The 20,935-nt window shown below is 40.6% G+C and overlaps 2 protein-coding genes across 5 annotated transcripts in view; both read left to right on the forward strand.

Annotated features, from left to right (window-relative positions):
• RFX3 (regulatory factor X3) overlaps positions 1-2,711 on the forward strand; it is a 105,630-nt gene extending 102,919 nt beyond the window's left edge. For all 4 annotated transcript variants that reach the window (XM_054004339.1, XM_054004342.1, XM_054004340.1 and 1 more), the window contains one exon: positions 91-2,711. In XM_054004339.1, the coding sequence (XP_053860314.1) occupies positions 91-329 (239 nt within the window). In that variant the 3' untranslated portion in view covers positions 330-2,711. The remainder of the gene's footprint in view (positions 1-90) is intronic.
• Positions 2,712-10,959: 8,248 nt separating this feature from the next.
• Positions 10,960-20,935, forward strand: part of LOC128822291 (uncharacterized) — a 28,035-nt gene continuing 18,059 nt past the window's right edge. The window contains exon 1 of the mRNA XM_054003981.1: positions 10,960-11,077. Coding sequence (XP_053859956.1) covers positions 10,960-11,077 — 118 coding nt within the window. The remainder of the gene's footprint in view (positions 11,078-20,935) is intronic.

Raw genomic sequence — 20,935 nt, forward strand, 5'->3', positions numbered from 1 at the left:
CCTGTATTTCAACTATTACTTACAAAATAAAAAGCCTTGTCTTAGAAACTTCTCGCTTTGTGGTAGTTACATGCTGGTTTGTTTGTGCAGATGAGGGCAGCGAAGTTGAAAGTGAAATAGATGAAGAGCTGGATGAAAGTGGAGAGCCACAAGCTAAGAGGGAGAAAACTGAGCTAAACCAGGCATTCCAGGTGGGCTGCATGCAGCCAGTGCTTGAGAGTGGAGTACAGCAGAACCTCCTGAACCCAATTCATAATGAGCACATTGTTGCAACTACTCAGACTATCAGACAATGCAGTGCTACTGGAAATACATATACTGCAGTCTAATGTAAAACTTCCCCTGGCCTCCGACACACACTCCATTACATTAGCTGTTTAGGTTTAATATGAAAAAGAAAAAAAAAAAAAAAAAGTCCGAAGGTTGACTGTTGTCAAATGTAACTGTTCTGATCATTATTTTGTTGGAGTTGTTAAATGGAATGGGTGTACGTATTTTGCCAGGTCTGTTTAGAAACAAAAAAATTTTTGTAAACAAAACCATTTTACTTTTGGCCACTCAATATGAAGAGGTTTCTTTGTATCAAATGCAAGGAGGATTTTTGCAAAGTTTAATGTTAATGTTTTGTCCTCTTATAATAATTTAAATTTTTTTCATAGTTTTAAAAATATTTTAATGTTAATTATTAGTTATTCTGCTGATTTCATATAGTTAGGTTTTTAATTAGATGCACTTCTGTGAAATATCAAAAGAACTATTTTCTTTGATTTACACTGGAGGCATACTTATTTGACAGCAGATGTATCAAATTTGTTATAAAAGGTGCTTTTCATCGTACTACGAGAAGACACTATTTTGATAAAATTGTGAGTATTCAGGGGGATTTTTTGTAATAATGCTGGAGAGTTGAGAAGATCTCCTAGTTTCTTCCTGTGAGGAAGAAGCTGTTTAAAAGACAGAATTGTATCAGAATGTGGTAATCTGTATGGCATAAATGTACCTAATTATCTGAACATGATGTAAACAATGCAAGCTTCATTTAAAATCAATAGTTTCAGATATTATTTGCATACCAGTTCCTCTGTTTTGAAGACTACTGATTCTATATGTGAGGCCACTGAACAGATGCTTTTGATTGTTCAGTGGCACTGTAGTTGTTAGAAACCGAAGCTAAAAAAGAAGTGACTTGATTATTGTTAATTTTAAGTGTATGTGCTACTTATGCTGAACTGGACATACAGGAAAACATTCCATTTGGATGACTTTCTTCTATTCCAGGTCTTTTCCTACTAGTGGTTCAATCTGCTGCTCTTAGAAAAAATGATTTATAGAATGCAAGGAATGTAGCAACCTGCATAATTTTCCTTTCAAAAACATTTCCTTGTTGTTAAAGTGGATTTAAATTTTTACAAAAATTAGACAAGGCAGTGTAACTGGCACACCTCACTTGTACCTATTTCCAATTGTGTAGAATTTGAATAGGTGGCTAGATGGACCATTGCCATTTAAGAATGTACATCAGGGATCATTGTACCTCGGCTATTACATGGTGCCTTAAACAGAACTGAAGCTAAGACTTAGTACTTTTTGTTATTCTTAACTCTTAAATTAATTCAACAAGGTGTGCCTGTCATTTTCAAATTCCCTAAGAAGTAAGGACAGGTTACACAGCCTTCAAAAGAATAAAAGGATTTTTTTATTATTAAATAATTTTAATAGCCCTCTTAGAATGACAATAGACCTATTTTTTCTTGTTTCTAGCTGGATTTCACTTTAATAGAAATAAAATTTGCTTGGGAATTTGGAAAGCAAAACTAGCTTTAATACCAACTTCAAATGTCAAAATAGATTGACCATAGTCTCAAGCACGATTATATATTTTCTAAACCCTTGCCTACTTTTAATTTTAAAAACTAAAAAGAAATAAATGAGCAGGTACATAATGCAGTGCATGTTTTCAATTTCTATATTTTGTGGTGTATCAGCCAGATATTACATTTTAATGGTTAAATAGTATCAGTTTATAGAGACCATATTAATTGACATTAAAGAACTCAAGTTTTTCTTCAGAAACATTTCATTGTGCAGACACATGAATTTGCTACACTAAAGTAGTGGAATTAAATAGGAAAAAAAATATCCAAAAAGTGAATGAGAACACAAAAATATCAACCTTACAGGAAAGACTGTAAAAAAAAATGGATTATTTTATTCTGGTTTATCTAGTGTGTCTGGAAATGACTTTCAAGTCACATATACCAAATGGGAGAAGAGCATGTAAAATGGAAGTGTATTTATAGCAAACAAGTTTGTTGCTAGAGTTTACATATGCTCCAAATACAGCTACACATAAACTAAAATGTCCTAACATTATTGATGCACAAAAAAAAAATTATTTCCTTTGCAGAATTGTGAACCCATCCACCTCATTTTGTGTAGGCATAATTCCTACAATGTCAGTAGATGGCTTTTGCCTCAGTAAAAAGTAAAAGTGACATTTATATTCATTATTTCTAAACTCATAAATGCACTGAATCTCATTATAGATTTTGTTGTCACATATATCACTCAGTGTGTCCTGATTTTTCCTTAGAAATCAGCACATCTGTACCCTTCACCAAAAATGCTAAAACTAAGCTGTGATAAATATTTACTCCCCTTCATTGTGCATTATAAGATGTTTACAAGTAAAATAAAGTGAAATAATTCAACTTTTTTTTTAATTTTCAGCTTTTTTTTAATACTGTATTAGTTGTTTTAATTTTTGTGTTTGTTTGTGTTTTCTTATTCTTTCTTGGTTTAATGTTGAATTTGTTGTTGCTGAGAAAAGAGTACAATTGTAAAAGGTAAATCTAGATCGCTAAATATGGTGGGACTTGAGTATTTTCATTGTTTAGCTTTCCACTCCATTCAGTTGTTAAATGTCATAAAGTGAAAAACAAAACTGAACAAAAATCTGAATACAAAAAATGGAATTTATTTCATAGCTTCTAAAAACAATGAATTACCAAGACAAATTGGAACTTTCACAGGTTCAGAAAACTGACTGGAGTCTGTATTCTTACTCTTAAATTCTAAAGATGTTACCAGATTTTTTTAGAGGAAATATCTTACTGTGTTGTAAATGTACAGATTTGGGGTCTTTTGTTTTGTTCTAACTGAAATTTCAATCAGATGCTTAGATAAAACATTTTGCACACTCTTGCTGTTCAATAGCTGGGTTTTAGTACTTGTTGAAGTAGAGAGTTACGAATACCTCACTGTGTATTCTGTAATGTGTAACGTGCGGCTGCATTGCCACACCAGCTCTGAAGTCTGTTAATGCAATGGAGAGGTGTAGCATGTGTCCACAGGGTAGACATTATGAGAGTTGACATGATTTGTGTGTTTTATCTAATCTTGAAATGGAATCCAGAATAATTATTTTAGAGGCATTTCCCCCATTAGCACAAAATAGCACAGTGAACAGTGTGGGGGAAGAGGTCTTGTTGAACTACCTTTTCAAAGCACAGGGCCCAATTTTCAAGTTTTATATATATTAAAGTGTTTTGTTACATTTTCATCGTTCTTGCGGTAAATCAATTTTAAAATATATTTTTTCTTTTTTTCTTTTTTTTTTTCACTTGTACTGTAGTATGCTCAAAGCACCTTCATTTTTAATAAGTTCCATAAAAATTTGGAAAATAGATGTTAAATTATTTGCCTATAAAATTATGATTTTAAAGGCATTACTGCCTTTAGTTCAAAAAAATAGGAAAATAAAGTTCTGTTATTCAGGAATGCATAGGTCTATATATAAATTGAATTTAAAGCAAGGTATTTTTAAAAATCTGAAACACTTTTTGTTTTATCTTGTTTCCCCCAGGAAGTCATTCTCACCAATTGACATCTGCACTGTTTAGAAAAAAATCCATGCTAGAGATACTCTGCAATCCAATTTAATTCAAAATGCTTTTACAAAACAAAACCAACCACTGAGAGCCATAAATGTGCTGACAAAACCCCCAGATTTACTAGTAATATAAGTATGCAACAATAATTTCAGAGTTCAAAATAAAAAACTGAGAGAGCTTAGATGAATTTCTGAAAATTGGGCCCTTGTCACACTAACAGGACATGCTCTTTGTATACGGTTTAAAGCAAATTGGTACATGGAATTCTAGTATCTCTGCTAATTTGTTTGGTGATTTAACACTCACAATAAAAACTGGAATAGAAGCATAAACACACAGTGCTTAGTTCTAGTACTAGGAAATTAATTTGATATAATGCCTTGCATTAACCCTTTGAGCATTGTAAGTAACATGATGGCAACAAAGATTTTTAGATAATTTAACTATTCCACTGAGCATATACTTTGAAATAGCTTATAGTGTTGTAAATCTTTTTTTAATTATGTCTAAAGTAAATACTTGCATACAATATGGGGATGTTTTTTTTATTAATAGGGGCCTCAGTAGATGTAGGCAAAATATTCATTGCCATTTATATGTACTGTGTAATATAAAACAGTACTTCAGCTACCTGGTTTTCATAACTGCATGTATATACAAAGAAAATCAAACATGATTCTACAGATAGGAAGTTGTCTACTTTAAGATTCCTTTAGAAGATTGTCCTGGTTCAGGGCAAATTTGGGAGAAAACCTCCAAAAAGGGCCCCCTCAGAAAGCAAACCCACACGGCCCCTCCCACTAACTGGTTTGGGAAGAATTTCCTCAGAGGGAAGTGGAAAAAAACAGGCAAAGCACTTCCCAACATGAAAAATGAACAATACCAGATGACAAAACTCATTTGTCGCTCTGAAGAGATGACAATTTCAGAAAGTCTCTCCGGTGGGTGGTCGCTCTGTTATTGGTCCCTCCGCTGCTGGGAAAGGCTGCTGCTGCCCACAGTAGGCCCCAGTGGGCACAGAGTGCGAGCTCTCGGTATTTCCCCGGGTCCCAGTCCAGAGCAGGTTTGAGCAGTTCCAAGAGAAGCGAAAAGAAAGACAGTCCAGTGAAAACTCCTCTGCCTCACCTAGCTAAACTAATTAAAAAGCAAAGGAGGGCCCTGTCCTGTCCAGTCCGTGCCCAGACAACACAGTGGAGTTCTGTGTTCCAGCAGAATGTGGAGGAGTGAATGCAGGCTGATAACAAAACTCCTTCTTCTTCTTCTCACCTTCACTCTCAGAGCCCGTCTTGAAGGCACAGAATATCCAGCATAAACAGAACACACGATTGGGGATACTAGCATCATAACGTCACCCTAGGACATTCCACCCCTTATCCCCATATCATCAACTTACTACCAAACATCATGCATTTTATTCACATAAAAACTTCCATCTGTTCCAACCAAAAATTACAAGCAATACCCATCATGCCCCCATTGCATCCCCACACCAGAGCACTGAATCCAGGCCCTACAGAGCTGCATGATTCCTCACTTTCATTTTACTAACTGAAAACTCCATCTTTCACTTGCTCAGACCTTCGACACTTACACATTTCCTTCTATCTCATGTCTGTGTGGTTTAATGCACAGACAATGGCAGTAACAACATCCCGCAAACAGTGATAGTTGCATATGAGTCTCACCCCACAATCAGATCTCCCTGAGGTATCCATCATGTTGTTCCATCTCTCTGTGTTATCCACCATGTGCAACCTGGTCCCTGAGCAAAGATAACCCCACAAATGGGTTTGTCTGCACTCAAGGCAGAATTGATCCACACTGTCTTCCCTAAGAAACCTCTGACATGTACCACCAGGACTTTATCTCCATCTTCTATATTCAGGGACTCAGACTGAGCAGGACCTGCTCAGTTGGTGGAACCTCGGGTGTTAACTAACCAGGTGGCCTTTGCCAAATGCTGCTCCCAATTTTTGAAACATCTCCCACCCACTGCTTTCAACTGGGTTTTTAACAGTCCATTGTACCTCTCCACCTTGCCTGCAGCTGGTCCATGGTAGGGGATATGGTACACCCACTCAATGCCATGTTCCCTAGCCCAGGTGTTGATAAGGCTGTTCTTAAAATGAGTCCCATTGTCTGACTCAATCCTCTCAGGGGTACCATGCCTCCAAAGGACCTGCTTTCAAGGCCCAGGATGGTGTTACGGGCTCTAGCATGAGACACAGGGCAGGTTTCCAACCATCCCGTGTTGCTTCCACCATTGTGAGCACGTAGTGCTTGCCTTGGTGGGGCAGTGTGATGTAGTCAATCTGCCAGGCCTCCCCCTACTTGTACTTGGACCACCATCCCCCATACCATAGGGGCTTCACCCGCTTGGCCTGTTTGATGGCAGCACACGTCTCACAGTCATGGACAACCTGAGAAATATCCAAAAGTCCATGGTTAAATCGACCCCTCGGTCTCGTGCCCACTTATAGGTGGCATCTCTACCCTGATGACCTGAGGGCATCATGGGCCCATCGTGCTAGGAACAACTCCCCCTTGTGTTGCCAATCTAGGTCTACCTTTGACACCCCTATCTTTGCAGCCTGGTCTACCTGCTGATTGTTTTGGTGCTCCTCATTAGCTCTCCTCCTGGAGACATGGGCATCTACGTGGCGGACTTTCACAGGTAGTTTCTCTACCCTGGTAGCAATGTCTTTCCACTCTTTAGCAGCCCAAATTGGTTTTCCTCTATGCTGCCAGTTGGCCTTTTTCCACCTCTCCAGCCATCCCCACAGAGCATTGGCTACCATCCAAGAATCAGTGTAGAGGTAGAGCTTTGGCCACTTCTCCCTTTCTGCAATGTCTAGGGCCAGTTGAACGGCTTTGAGTTCAGCAAGTTGGCTTGATCCACCTCCTTCAGTGGCCTCTGCAACCCATCGTGTGGGGCTCCATACAGCTGCTTTCCACTTCTGATTCATCCCTATGATGCGACAGGAACCATCAGTGAAAAGAGCATAGCATGTTTCCTCTGGTGGCAGTTGGTTGTATGGTGGAGCTTCTTCAGCCCATGTCACTGGTTCTTGTGCTTCATCTGCGACACCAAAACTTTCACTTTTGGGCCAATTTGTAATTACTTCCAAAATCCCAGGGCAATTCAGTTTACCAATACGGGCACGCTGCGTGATGAGAGCAATCCACTTGCTCCATGTAGCACCGGTGGCATGGTGGGTAAAGCGAACCTTTCCTCTGAACATCCATCCCAGCACTGAGAGTCAGGGTGCCAGGAGGAGTTGTGCTTTTGTACCAATGACCTCTGAGGTGGCTTGGACTCCTTCGTAGGTGGCCAAGATTTCCTTCTCTGTTGGGATGTAGTTGGCTTCAGACCCTCTGTAGCTCCGACTCCAAAATTCTAGTGGTCAGCCTCGAGTCTCCCCAGGCACCTTCTTCCAAAGGCTCCAAGACAAACCATGGTTCCTGGCTGCAGAGTAGACCACATTCTTCACATCTGGTCCTGTCCTGACTGGGCCAAGGGCTACTGCATGACCAATTTCCTGCTTAATCTGGGCAAAGGCTTGTTGCTGTTCCGGGCCCCAGTGGAACTCATTCATCCTGCGGGTGACCAGGTAGAGAGGGCTCACGATACAGCTGTACTCGGGAATGTGCATTCTCCAAAAGCCTATAGTGCCTAGGAAAGCTTGTGTTTCCTTCTTATTCGTTGGTGGAGACATAGCTGTGATCTTGTTGATGACATCCATAGGAATCTGACACTGTCCATCTTGCCTCTTGACTCCCAGGAACTGGATCTCACGAGCTGGTCCTTTAACTTTGCTCTTTTTGATGGTGAAACCAGCTTCCAGGACAATTCGGATGATTTTCTCTCCTTTCTCAAACACTTCTGCTGCTGTGCTCCCCCACACAATGATGTCATTGATATACTGCAGATGTTTGGAGCCTCACCCTTTTCTAGTGCAGTCTGGATCAGTCCATGGCAGATGGTAGGACTGTGCTTCCACCCCTGGGGCAGTCGGTTCCAGGTGTACTGCACTCCCCTCCACGTAAAGGCAAACTGAGGCCTGCATTCTGCTGCCAGAGGAATGGAGAAAAATGCATTGGCAATATCCATAGTGCCATACCACTTCACTGCCTTGGACTCCAGCTTGTACTGGAGCTCTAACATGTCTGGCACAGCAGCGCTCAATGGTGGAGTCACTTCATTCAATGCACTGTCAATCTCCATTCTCCTTCAGATTTACACACAGGTCAAATGGGGCTGTTGAAGGGTGAGTGGGTTTTGCTGACCACCCCTCGGCTCTCCAACTCTCGGATCATCTTATGGATGGGAACCACAGCATCTCGAATTGTTCTATACTGTTGGTGATGCACTGTTGAAGTGGCAATTGGTACCTGTTGCTCTTCTCCCTTCAGAAGTCCTACTGTAGATGGATTCTTGGACAGTCCAGGCAAGGTGTTCAATTGCTGGACGCCCTCTGTCACTACACCTACTATCTCAAATGCCCACCTGAGTCATTTTGGGTCTTTGAAATACCCACTTCGGAGGTAATCTATGCCCAAAATGCATGGGGCCTCTGGGCCAGTCACAATAGGATGTTTCTTCCACTCATTTCCAGTCAGGCTCACCTCAGCTGCCACCAAGGTAAAGTCCTGTGATCCCCCTGTCACGCCACCAATAGAGACAGATTCTGCCCCCACATGTCTCAATGGGACTAATGTGCACTGTGCACCAGTGTCAACCAAAGCTTTATATTCTTGTGGTTCAGATGTGCCAGGCCAACGAATCCACACAGTCCAAAAAACACAGTTTTCCCTCACCTCTACCTGGCTAGAGGCAGGGCCCCTCTAAGCCTGGTTATCCTTCTTTCCTTGGGCATATGTCTTGGAGGTTTCTTCAAGGGGATCGGACATGTCATCATCATCATCATCATACTTGGCAGTTCAGCTGCAGGCAACTGGAGCTGCTTTCCTTTTGGTGGAACTTCCTCTTGGAGTCTTGCCTTCCTTCAATTCATGCACCCATTGTGCCAGAACAGCAGTAGATTTCCATCCCATCTCCTCATGTTTTCTCCACAATCATGCAGAAAGAATCACAGCTCAGCTCATGGGTTGTACCTTCTTTCCCCATCTGGGGAACGTCTGCGTTGGATACCAGAACCTCTGATCTGTACTGCCGAGATTTGGAGAAGGTCCTCTTTAATCTCCTTCCTGAGTTTCTTGCTATTCTCCTCTATCTTGTCCTCTAATTTCTGCAGACGTATTTCCACTGCTGCGATTCTGGCATGTGTTGGGCCATGTACAGCATCTGCATATGCTCGGAGCTTCTTTGCCACATCACAGATGTACAATGGTACCAAGTCTGGATTCCTAGTTGTTATGTCATCTGAGAAGATAATCTCTGCCACTGCCATTTCTCTCAGGCGTTGGATCCCTTGTTCTATGGTCTTCCACTGGGTTTGCTGCATATAGAGATCATCTGCACACAGGTGTCTTTGTGCTGCACTTTCCAGGACCTGTGCCCAGAGGCTTTGAGGGTTAGCCCCCCTCATCATTCCTTGGTCAATGACAGGATCATATGACAGGGATCCCAAATGCCTCGCTTCAGTGCCGTCCAGAATTGTAGTCTCACCTGCAGCATTCCAAAGATGGACTAAACAAGTAATTATAGATTCATCAGATTGTTGAGTGTAATCCTTCCTTAGGCTACAAAGGTCCTTCAGGGAAAAGGACTCAATATTGGCTTCTGATCTTGTGCCAGTTGCTTTGACTCCTGATTTTATGTCAGGAAGCGGTGAGGGTCCTCCTCCTGCATCACCATCATCATCATCATCCACTGGTTGATCGGTCTTGTCTGTACACTTTCTGCTGCTTGTGCTAGTAGCAACAGCCATTGGTTGAGGCTTATTGTCTGGTTTAGCTACTGGTTTCTTAACTGGGGTGTTGGCTGTGGCCTGAGTGACTGGGATAGCTGCTGATTTATCTCCCTGCCCCCCTGCCTCTATCTGCTGCCCTACAGTATCTAGCAGGGTGTGATAAGCATAGGTCAGGGCCCAGCTCACTGCAATGATCTTTTTCTCCTTAGGGTCATCATGGCACTTCTCTTTCAGGTATTTCCTCACCTCGGAACCCCACCTGGATTCTGAATTTGTTCACATGGAAAGTCCCAGACTATAGGGTCATAAAATTCCTTCAGGATTTGGCCCATATCCTCCCATTTCCCACACCACTCAGGATTTTCCACACCTGGGTCTACTTCTGGGTCAGGGGTCTCATCAGCCCCTCTAGAAATCTCAGCTGTCACTCTAGAGAAACTGCAGGCTGTATAGAGGAAGCTTACCAGATTAAATACCAGAAGGATGGTCTCTTTAAGATTCAGGGGAAACTGAACATTCTCCAATAGGGATGTAACAGATTCAGGAGAGAAGAAGGAAAGCAAAGGCTGAAAGGCCTCATCCCCTGTGCCTCCTCTAACAAACTGGGTGCACAACCATAACCATGAACCATACATTCCTGGAACAGACTCCACCATCTTTATAAACCTCCTGCAAGCCATTACAACCAAGCCCAGCCTGATAGCTATTCTAGTCAGTACGCCTCTGCTGCAAAAACTATGTATTAGGGACAATACCGGAGCTCTTTCTGGCTAAGAAAATAAACCTAGGGACCACAGAGGTATTAAGACCTCAAAAAAACCTAGGGACCAGAAATACATGCAAGCCTCCACCTCAAGAGACCTTATGAATTCAAACAACATGGCTACTAACTTCTCTATACCAACACAGAGTAATTGCAACCAAAATACAGTTAGAACAGGTTTTTTTCCACTCTTTCAAGTCCCATGTTGGGCGCAATTATTTGTCCTGGTTTAGGGCAAATTTGGGAGAAAACCTGCAAAAAGGGCCCCCCCAGAAAGCAAACCCACATGGCCCGTCTCCCCCAACCAGTTTGGGAAGAATTTCCTCAGAGGGAAGTGGAAAAAAACCTGTTTATTTAAATAGGCAAAGCACTCCCCAGCACAAAAAATGAATAATACCAGATGACAAAACTCATTTGTCGCTCTGAAGAGATGACAATTTCAGAAAGTCTCTCCGGTGGGTGGTCGCTCTATTATTGGTCCTTCCGCTGCTGGGAAAGGCTGCTGCTGCCCACAGTAGGCCCCAGTGGGCACAAAGTGCGAGCTCTCGGTATTTCCCCGGGTCCCAGTCCAGAGCAGGTTTGAACGGATCCAAGAGAAGCGAAAGAAAAACAGTCCAGGGAACACTTGGACTGCCTCAGCTAGCTAAACTGACTAAAAAGCAAAGGAGCGCAGTGTTCTGCCCTGTCTGTGCCCAGACAACACAGTGGAGTTCTGTGTTCCAGCAGACTGTGGGGAGTGGAGGAGTGAATGCAGGCTGATAACAAAGGCTCCTCACCTTCACTCTCAGAGCCCGTCTTGAAGGCACAGAATATAATATCCAGCATAAACAGAACACACGATTGGGGATACTAGCATCATAATGTCACCCTAGGACAAAGATAAAGGTTTAGAAAATATATTCAGCTATTTTGAAAATTTCCTGAGATAGATTAGTATTGGAATACTCTGGTACTGTAAAAGAGAAATCTTTAGGATTAAAAGAAGATTTTGTAATAATAAATTTTGCAGAATATTTGATGTGTTTGCATTGAAATTTTTGACAGTGTTTGTGAGAAACAGGAAAAAAAGTGTACAATTATGTTAATATTCCTTTTAAAACTCAGTGACTGCAATAATGACTAGCTAGAAGATGAAGGTATTTTATTAAATTTCACATACAAGGGTACAGTTTGGATGGCCCTTATTGAATGTCAGAATTTTAAAAGCAACCTAGAAATTGCATGAGCAAAAAATTTTAAGCCCCTTCGTTCTTAAAATTACTGCTTACAGGAACAAGGGAACAAGTGTAGCAGCAAGTAAAGATTCTTTTAACTTAGAGATACTGATGCCACCTTACTAAGTGAGAATACAGTACATTTTCTACTGGTTTCTTGCAATATCAGTCAGCAAACACTAAAGCAGCTGTACTTATTTAAGTCTAGCTGAGGACAAAGAAGAAGGGTATCATTTAAAGTTATTTAAGGGAATTACGTCAGTAGTATAGTGCAAGTAAGTTGTAAACATTTTTAGTCCGTTAATGCAAATTAATGCATAATTAATTAACTTAAATGCAATACTCAAAGGGTTTTAATTTAACAACTTTTTTTATTCATAATTTACTGTAAATGCTTCTGAGTTTGCATGCCTTGATCATTGCTGCTAGTGATTTTATGTGCCAGTAGACCTGAGTTTAATTTACCAGTTTAACTAAGAAATAGTAAAAGCCACTTACAAAGTGACTGCCTAGTGTTTGTTTGAAGTAAAATATGCCTTAGTTTGAAGACTATCATTTTAACTCTTGTTTTATTCTTATTTTCTTCTTTTCCTGTTGAAAAAATAAATTGGCATTTTGGGTTGGAAGCCCTGAGTAGTTAAATATTTGGTAAGAATTGTTCTTGGAGATTGCTCATTAAGGCTGAAATTCACTGTAGAAAGCAAGGCCCAGAAAAAGCCTATGGGCATCAAATGAGCCTCACTTAACACTAATTCAGGAAGATGTTCTTCGTATGTTCTTAAGCACTTTCTTGGTTATGGTGCAAACATCTTACAGGAATTTTCACTTCTAGATTAATTTGACTATGAAATAATAAATGTCTTTTTAGGAGGAATTTAGACTTCAGAGGAAGAACTTTGAATGGATTGGGTTTTAACAGGAACTCAGTTCAATTCTTTTTGACTCACTGATACCAGCAAAAGCTTTTTACACAAAGAATATTTAATGGGTTCCCCAAGTAAAGTTTCCTTCCATACAATATTAAAGTGACTGCCTTGTATTTAAACATTAAATACCCATCTTAAAGTAACCCAGTTAAGCAACTTAAAATATGTTGGGAAAATATCACTTTGTACCAAAGCAAGTTGCCCATTTCTACTCATACCCACTGAAAATTTGGATTTACAGTTAATAACCAATGAGGCTGTTAAAGAAACTTCGAGTGCCTTTCAAAAACTTGGAAAATTGTGCCTGAGGTGGTAAACTTTAATTAGGTTAATTCTAGAGCTACCAATCAGTAATTTTATCATCACTCAGGGCTTTCTTACCTTCTAGGAAACTTCCCTTGTTGCATTTATTTTTACTGCATTTTTTTTTAAGTGCCATCATTTAAATTTCACTTAGTAAGTGGCAGATTACATTATCCAGTCCCACAGCACAGAAACATCATAACACTAGGACATATTCAAATTCTTATTTTCCAGTTGACTGAATATATTATGTAAATGAGGTAAGCAACTTTTTGTAGATTGTATGTGTGAGATAATGTAATGTTCTTTTCCAGTTTTTGGGCTACAGTTGAATATACTTTTTAATTATTTAAAGAAGACATCTTTACAGAATAATGTGATGGGTTTTTTTTGTATAATGTATTTGATTTTGTAAATACGTATTTCCTGATGTGATTTTTGTGACAAATGCTAAATCTTTTAGTATATAATGTCCTCTCAAAACTGGCAGGAGCTAAATAATAGTTTGTTGGCAATTTGTATTGTGTACTGTACAATAACTGGGGACCTTTTATAATTATAAAAATATATATTAACTTTTAGTGTGTTGTATAAAAAAATGACTGGAACATACTAAAGACAGTAGGATTTTTCTGAATATTTCAGACTTGAACTCAGGCTAGCTTTCTTGTGTTTTTCAAAACAAAATTGTGTCTTGTCTTTTAAAATCAATAAATTTGTTTTCTTGTTACAAACATATCTGAATGGCTTCAGTTTTTATATAGCTGTTTTGGACTGTTGTACTGTTGATTTTGAGAGAAAAATTATTGCACTTACACCTTTGAAATAGGACCACTTTTTTTTTAATTTAACAACAACAGAACTAAGTAACAAATGTGTCTCAGATGGCAAAAAACCCCAGTAGTTTGAATCACAGAACTGCTAAGGTTGGAAAGAATCTCTGAAGATCATCTAATCCAGCCCACCCTGCCAAGGCAGGATCACCTAGGAAGTGTCAGTTCAACTGAGTTGCTGTCATATTCCCAGTAAATAGAGACTGTAATGTACTTATTCATTTCAATATTAACAGTAATTTCCCATTACAGATTTATGTAGTTAACAGCTAACAGTGATAGGCATGCAGACTCTAGCCTCCAGGAATTAGTGGTGTCAGTTTGGTACCAGCAGAACCTACTTCTGCAATTTTTGCTGTAAATATTCTGCAATATAGTAATGTGTTAGATGTTTTGACAATTTCACAAAACATAGTTGAAGGCCTAATCTTACCGGTTCATATGTTCTATGGGTCTCAAGTATGTGTTGCAGGCACCATATATATATAATATGATATTTCATATAAAGAAATGCTGAATTTTATTTTAATGGGGAGGACCCACCAAGTAATAGGTGCTAGAACATATCAAATAACTATCAGATACCAAGATTAAAACAGATATTTCACACAGAAATGTGGTAAAGATAGAAGAGTTGCACCCTAAAGCTTACTTTTCTCAGAATGTTCGGCCATAAATTATGGTCCACTCATTGCCTATTCTTTAATTTCAAATTAAGACCAAAAGCCCAGTGTGGTACAATATCAGTCCCTGCATTGCATTGTACCATACAAGACTACAACTACACCAATGACCAGCTGTAACTAAAGAGTCAGGAAATTATCAAGGTTGGAAAAGACCTTCAAAATCACCCAGTCCAACCGTCTGCTCAGCACCACCCTTGTCACCCATAAACCACCAAACCACATCGCCAGACCCAGGTGCCTCTTGAACATATCCAGGGATAGTCATTCTGCCACCTCTGTGGGCAAACTGTTCCAATCTCTGATCAGTCTAACAGTGAAATTAAATTTCTAATACCTGAACCTCCCCTGTCTCAGCTTCAGATGATTTCCTCTTGTTCTCTCACTGGAAGCACAGCAGAAGAGATCACCCCTTACCTCACTGCAGCCTCCTTTCAGGATGTTGTAGTGAGCAATGAGGTCCACCCTGAGCCTCCTCAAGACTAAATAAACCCAGCTCTTGCAAGTGCCTCATACGACATGTTTTAAAGCTTTTACAAGCTATGTTGCCATTCTCTGCACACGTTCCAGGAATTCAGTGTCTGTTTTAAAGTGAAGGGCGCAGACCAGAACACAGGATTTGAGGTGTGGCCTCATCAGTGCTGAGTACAGGAGGACAATCCCTGCCCTGCTCCTGCTGGCCACACTATTGCTGGTACAGGCCAGGATGCCATTGGCCTTCTTGCCACCTGGGCACTGCTGGCTCATGTTCAGCTGCTGTCACCAGCACCCCCAGGGCCTTTTCCTGTGGGCAGCTCTGCAGCCACTCTGCCCCAGCCTGTGGCACTGCCTGGCGTTGTTGTGACCCAAGGGCAGGACGCAGCACTGGGCCTTGTTGAACCTCAGACCATGATCCAGCCTGTCCAGATCCCTCTGCAGAGCCTTCTTGCAGATCAGCACTCCCAACCAGCTTGGTGTCAACTGCAAACTGACTCAGGGGACACTCAATTGCAACACCCAGATAATTGATAGAGATGTTAAACAAGACCATCCCCAAAAAGAGCCCTGGGGAACACCACTGGTGACTGGCCACTAACTTGATTTAGTTCCATTCACCACCACACTCTAGGCCCGGCCATCCTGGTAGTATTTTACCCATCGAAGAGTCCACTCATCCAAGCCACAAGCGTTTTTTCTAGGAGGATCCCGTGGGAGATGGTATCAAATGCATTTACTCAAGTTTAGAGAGACAACACCCACAGCCTTCCCCTCATCTACTAAGCATATCACTTTGTCATACAAGGAGATCAGGTTGGTCAAGTAGGACCTGCCTTTTGTAAATCCATGTTTGCTGGGCTTGATCTCCTGGTTGCCCTGCATTGTGCCATGTAATGGGCTTCATGCATCTCTTCCATAGTCTTGCCCAGAACTGAGGTAATTACAGCCCTGTAGTTCCCAGGATCATCCTTACAACTGTTCTTGTAGATGGGCACTACGTTTGCTAATTTCCAGTGTTCTGGAACTTTTACAGTAACCAATTCTGTTGGTAGATGATTGAGAGTGGTTTGGTGAGTTGTTTTACCAGTTCCCTCATTACTCTGGCGGGATCTCACTGGCGCCCATAGACTGTACATTAGACTTGTGAGTATCTAATTGGCACAGCAGGTCACTAACTATTTCTTCCTGGATTATGGGGGCTTCACTCATCTGCCCACCACCAATTTCCAGGTCTGGTAATTTCTCAAGCTGGGTATCCCAGGGACGACAGGGAATGATATTAAGACCAAGGCAAAGAAGGCATTAAGTACCTCTGCCTTTTCCTCATGCCCTGTCACTCACTACACTACCCTCTGCATTCCACAAATGATGAAGACACTCCATGACCCTCCTTTTGCTATAACTGTATTTATACAAGCCTTTTTTGCTGTCTTTAACTGCTGTGGCCAAATCAAGTTCTAGAAGGACTTTGGCCCCTCTAATCTGCTATGTGATCTTGCAACGTCCTTACAGTCCTCCCCATGATATTTGACCCTCCTTCCAGAGATGATAGATTCTCTTTTTTTTCCCCCAAGTTCTCTTTAACCAGTCTTTTTTCCTGATGACTTGTCTTTCTAGACAAGGGGACAATCTGATCCTGAAAAGTCCAAGGTGGAAGTTCTGCTGGTGCCCCTCCTTACTCCACCCAGTACTGAAAACTCTAATATTTCACGGTCTCTCTGCCCAAGACAGCCACCAACCTCTGCATCACCCACTAGTCCTTCTTTGCTTGTTATCATGGTTTAAGCCCAGACAGCAACCAAGCCCCAGGCAGCCACTTGCTCACTCCTGCTCCAGTGGAATCAGGGAGAGAATTGGAAGGATAAATGCCTGGAAACTTGTGGGCTGAGATAAAGACAGTTTAATAGGGAAAGCAAAAGCCATGCACACAATCCAAGGAACCACTTACATTCTAAGCATGATGCCACATGGTCTGGAGTATCCCTTTGGTCAGCTGGGGTCACCTGTCCTGGCTCTGTCTCCTCCCAACCTGCCAAGCACCCCCAGTCCCCTCCCCAGTATGGCAGTACCAAAAGCAGAAAAGGCCTTGGCTCTGTGCAAGCCTGCTCAGGAGTAACAAAAATATCTCTGTGTTCAGCACAAATCCAAAACTCAGCCCCATGCCAGTCATTATGAAGAAAGTTAACTCTACCCCTCGCAAAATGAACACATACACAAAAAAAAACCAGGTCTAGCTGGGCATCTCCTCTGGTAGGGTCTTTCGCCAGCTGTGTCAAGAAGTTACCTTCCACAAAGTCCAAGAACCCCCTGGTCTGCTTCCTCTCTGCTGTGTTCTATTTCTAGCAGACATTTGGCAAGCTGAAGTCATACATACATAAAAGGGCAACCATGAGACTTCTGGCAGTCACTTGAAGAACACCTCAACAGCCTGTTCATCCTGGTTGGGTGGTCTGTAACAGACTCCCACCATGATATCTGCCCTGCTGATCTTCCCCCTGTCTTATCATAGGCACTCAACCTTGTTATCTTAAGCATAATCGTCAATTTCAATACAATCAAATCACTCCCTAAAAGTGCTACCACATGCTATTCTATGTTTACAGAATACTCCTAATTGGTTTGCTAATTGAGACGAGGCTTCATTTTCTAGCATGTGCCTTGCTAAGACTAAATAGGTTTTTCTCTGACACATACATGGGAAACAATGTGTAGAGGGACATCATCCCTAGAGGGATCACACACCAACCAACTCTTAAAGTAGCCAACAGCCTACATTGCTCAGCTCTTTTCCACTGGTAGTGCTACCAGGAAGACCCTGCAAAATTCAGCCTCTGTTGCTATTCATATTAATTGAACTGATTTTATTATGAAAGTTTCATTCACAGTAACACAGATCCACAGATCCAGACCTTTAAGTGTGAAGTACAGGTAAAATATAGGAGAAATTTGAAAATACTGGGTATTGTAAGAAAAAAGAAGTGTAAGAAAGGTAATAAATTATTTCTATTACTTCTATAAGGTAATTTTCTGCACAATGTTATTGTCAAATAAGTAAGATACATTCTACATTGAGTTATTTTAAGTGTATTTAATTTGACTTACCTAAAGCATTCACTTTAATTATGTAAAATCACATAGAGCCTGCAGCAATCCAGTGTGCATCAGTTGTTTAATTCTGTATCAAGGTCTATACCAAAAAACACATGAAATATAAGCCAGTTATCTTTCTACAAAAGCATCTGACCAAGGCAAGTGAGAAGATGAAACCTCGATTTATTTTTGGCACTGTTAACAGTACGCTAGGGAGAGTTTTTATTCTGACTTGGCTCTGCTGGTCTCATTCAAAATTTTGCTAAATTCCATTATACATGTACTTCCCCAATACATTAACTAACCTAACACATCAAACTTTCCTGTTCAAAAATCAAAACAACCCCTTCTTGACTGAAATATGCTACTGCTGACATTTTATTCTAAATGTTTTATAAGCAGAACTGTTCTAGTAAAGAATAACTCTGTGTATAGGCATTTGCCACAGCCACACTGCACACAAGATCTGCTGCTTTTATGATCAGAGTTCATGGCAGATGTAGTTGGTCAGTACTTATTTAGTAACATATTTGTTAGTCAAACAGACATATTTTCAGAGATCTAGATGGAAGAGATATTTAAAAACTGCTGTCTCAATTCTCTGCAGCTGGATGTTACTTTCCCCACAATAAATGGTGTCCTGGCAGACCGAGTCAGAAACAGCTGAAAAAGCTGCAATAGCTTTGATGTTAGGATCACAGATTGTGCTGTTGCAATGCAGGCATTGAATTTACTGGTCCATGTGAGTGACAAGGTGACTGTTACTCCGAACAGTAGCTATCACTTCATCAATATATTTCCCTGGTCTCCAATGGTTTCCAATGCCCAAGAAATATTTAGACTTCCCTTCTTCCTCCAGTTTCACCCAAGAAAGTCAAACAGCCAAAATCAAAAGTTGCAATAATTAAAATTGCAAGAAAATGGGACAGCCCTAATCATCACCACATAAATGACCACAATCCCTTGCTGTGAACTTCTTGGTGGACTATTTTGTGTGTCTTTGGGAAGCATAATTCTTCTACTTATACATTTTACTTCCATCCACTTATTATGGCAAATTCAAATCCATGCTTTACTACACCAACAAGTAGACAAAAAATCCTTGGTTTTGGATGTTTCTGCAGAGAAACTTGCCAGAATAATTAAAAATATCAATGTTGAATAATGCACCTCAATCAAGCTTTTTTGTCTTTTTCCTATTAAAGAGAATTTAATTGATTTAAATTTCCTTAAAGTGTGGGTGGATTTTTCTTTTTGTTAAAAATAAAAAGGTGGTCAAATAGGTAACCCATTATAGACAAATCCTGTTGTGATGCCTGATGGGTAAAGAACTGATCTCAATGCCACCAGATCTGATACCTTTAACCCACTAAGCAGGACTGTACCTGCTGTTGCTCTCGACTTTAAAAGCAATGGGGTTCTGCAGAGACAACAGTCCAGCTCAGAAAGACTATGACATTCAAACCCAATTCTGTGGTACAGCACTGGGTATGCCTGTGGAACAAATGCTGGTTTAAGTATAAAATATTTGATTTAGCAAGAGATACTGAAAATCTAGCATTTATAGCATTAGTGAGGAGCTCATTAACTTGATACTACAGATACTGCTGACTGTTGATGGCCAATGAAAGACAAAACTGAATTAAAAACTGTTTTCCTAGTACTTCCACAGATCAGTTTTGAAACCAAAATGGTGCACACACAAAAGAAAGCATTCACAACAAGGTAGCAGTTTCAGGTGAGCAACATCTTGCAGTGTTTACAGTCAAATTTTGATGGAATTCACCATATGAGGGATATGGTAGTGACAGTTTGAGCAATAACCCTTGGAGTTATTTCCTCACATTCTTGAATAACACCATAGTTTAAAGAGACTGATGGAAATCTGGATAGGAAAATCATTGGAAATTAAAAAGGCAGAATATAAATTGATCATCGCTTGGGTTGTGGCGGTGGGTTTTTTTTGGTTGGTTGGTTGGTTGGGGGGGGGTTGTTTGTTTGTTTGTTTTTGGGGTTTTTGTTTGTTTTGGTTTGGTTTTGTTTTTGTTTTGGTTGTTTTTTTTCTGATTCACATAATAATTCAACGTGTGCATTAAAGGCTAAAAGGAAGGATCAAAATTTCCTGTCTTCAGTATTCCAAGCTCTTACTAGCTGTTGTTGTTCAAACTTTTAGGAATGCAGGTGGGTTTTTTCAGATGCATTGTCCTCCTATTTGGTTTGATAATTAAAACTAATTTATGCCTTCAGAAAACATATTTCCCCAGTGTATGTTTAATAAAGGGCTGCAATACAGAAATTATCTCAGAACTCTTCCCCATATGTTCCCATTCCCCCCTCCCTTCCTCAAAACCACATATATTTATGGTTCAGGAAGCAAGCTTGCTACCTTATACTCAGTCTTGCAGCTAAAACCGATGTACTGGAGCCACAGGCATATAGCTGTTTAGTGGTTTAGTGGTGGAGCTTAAACTTGGGAACATGGCTGCAAGTTCAAGCTGAGGCAGTAAAACTAGCAATAGCCATTGTCTGAAGTTGGCCTCTTCTGTGGGACACTGTTTTTGTTTTATGCACATGAGAAGCTGCCAAGGACTAGGTGGTCAGTGTCACGCTTCTACTGAGGTGAGGTAGTCATCCAGTAAAGATCCTGGTAAAAAAAGGATAATCTTCTGTCTCTTTGTACATGTGAAAAAACTTACCCCTCCAAACTAGCCTTGCCACCATCTTTTTCAGAGCAACATCTTGCCTGTTGCTCCATTTTATTACTGCTGTGTCATCAGGTTCTCACATCTAGGAGAGGTAAAATCTATCTGCATTCCACTTTCCTTCTTATCCACTAGATACCTACAACTCTTAGCTGGCATTTGCCCTGTATTTCAGCTA

Source organism: Vidua macroura, chromosome Z, assembly GCF_024509145.1.
Source record: "Vidua macroura isolate BioBank_ID:100142 chromosome Z, ASM2450914v1, whole genome shotgun sequence".
Classification (NCBI taxonomy): domain Eukaryota; kingdom Metazoa; phylum Chordata; class Aves; order Passeriformes; family Viduidae; genus Vidua; species Vidua macroura.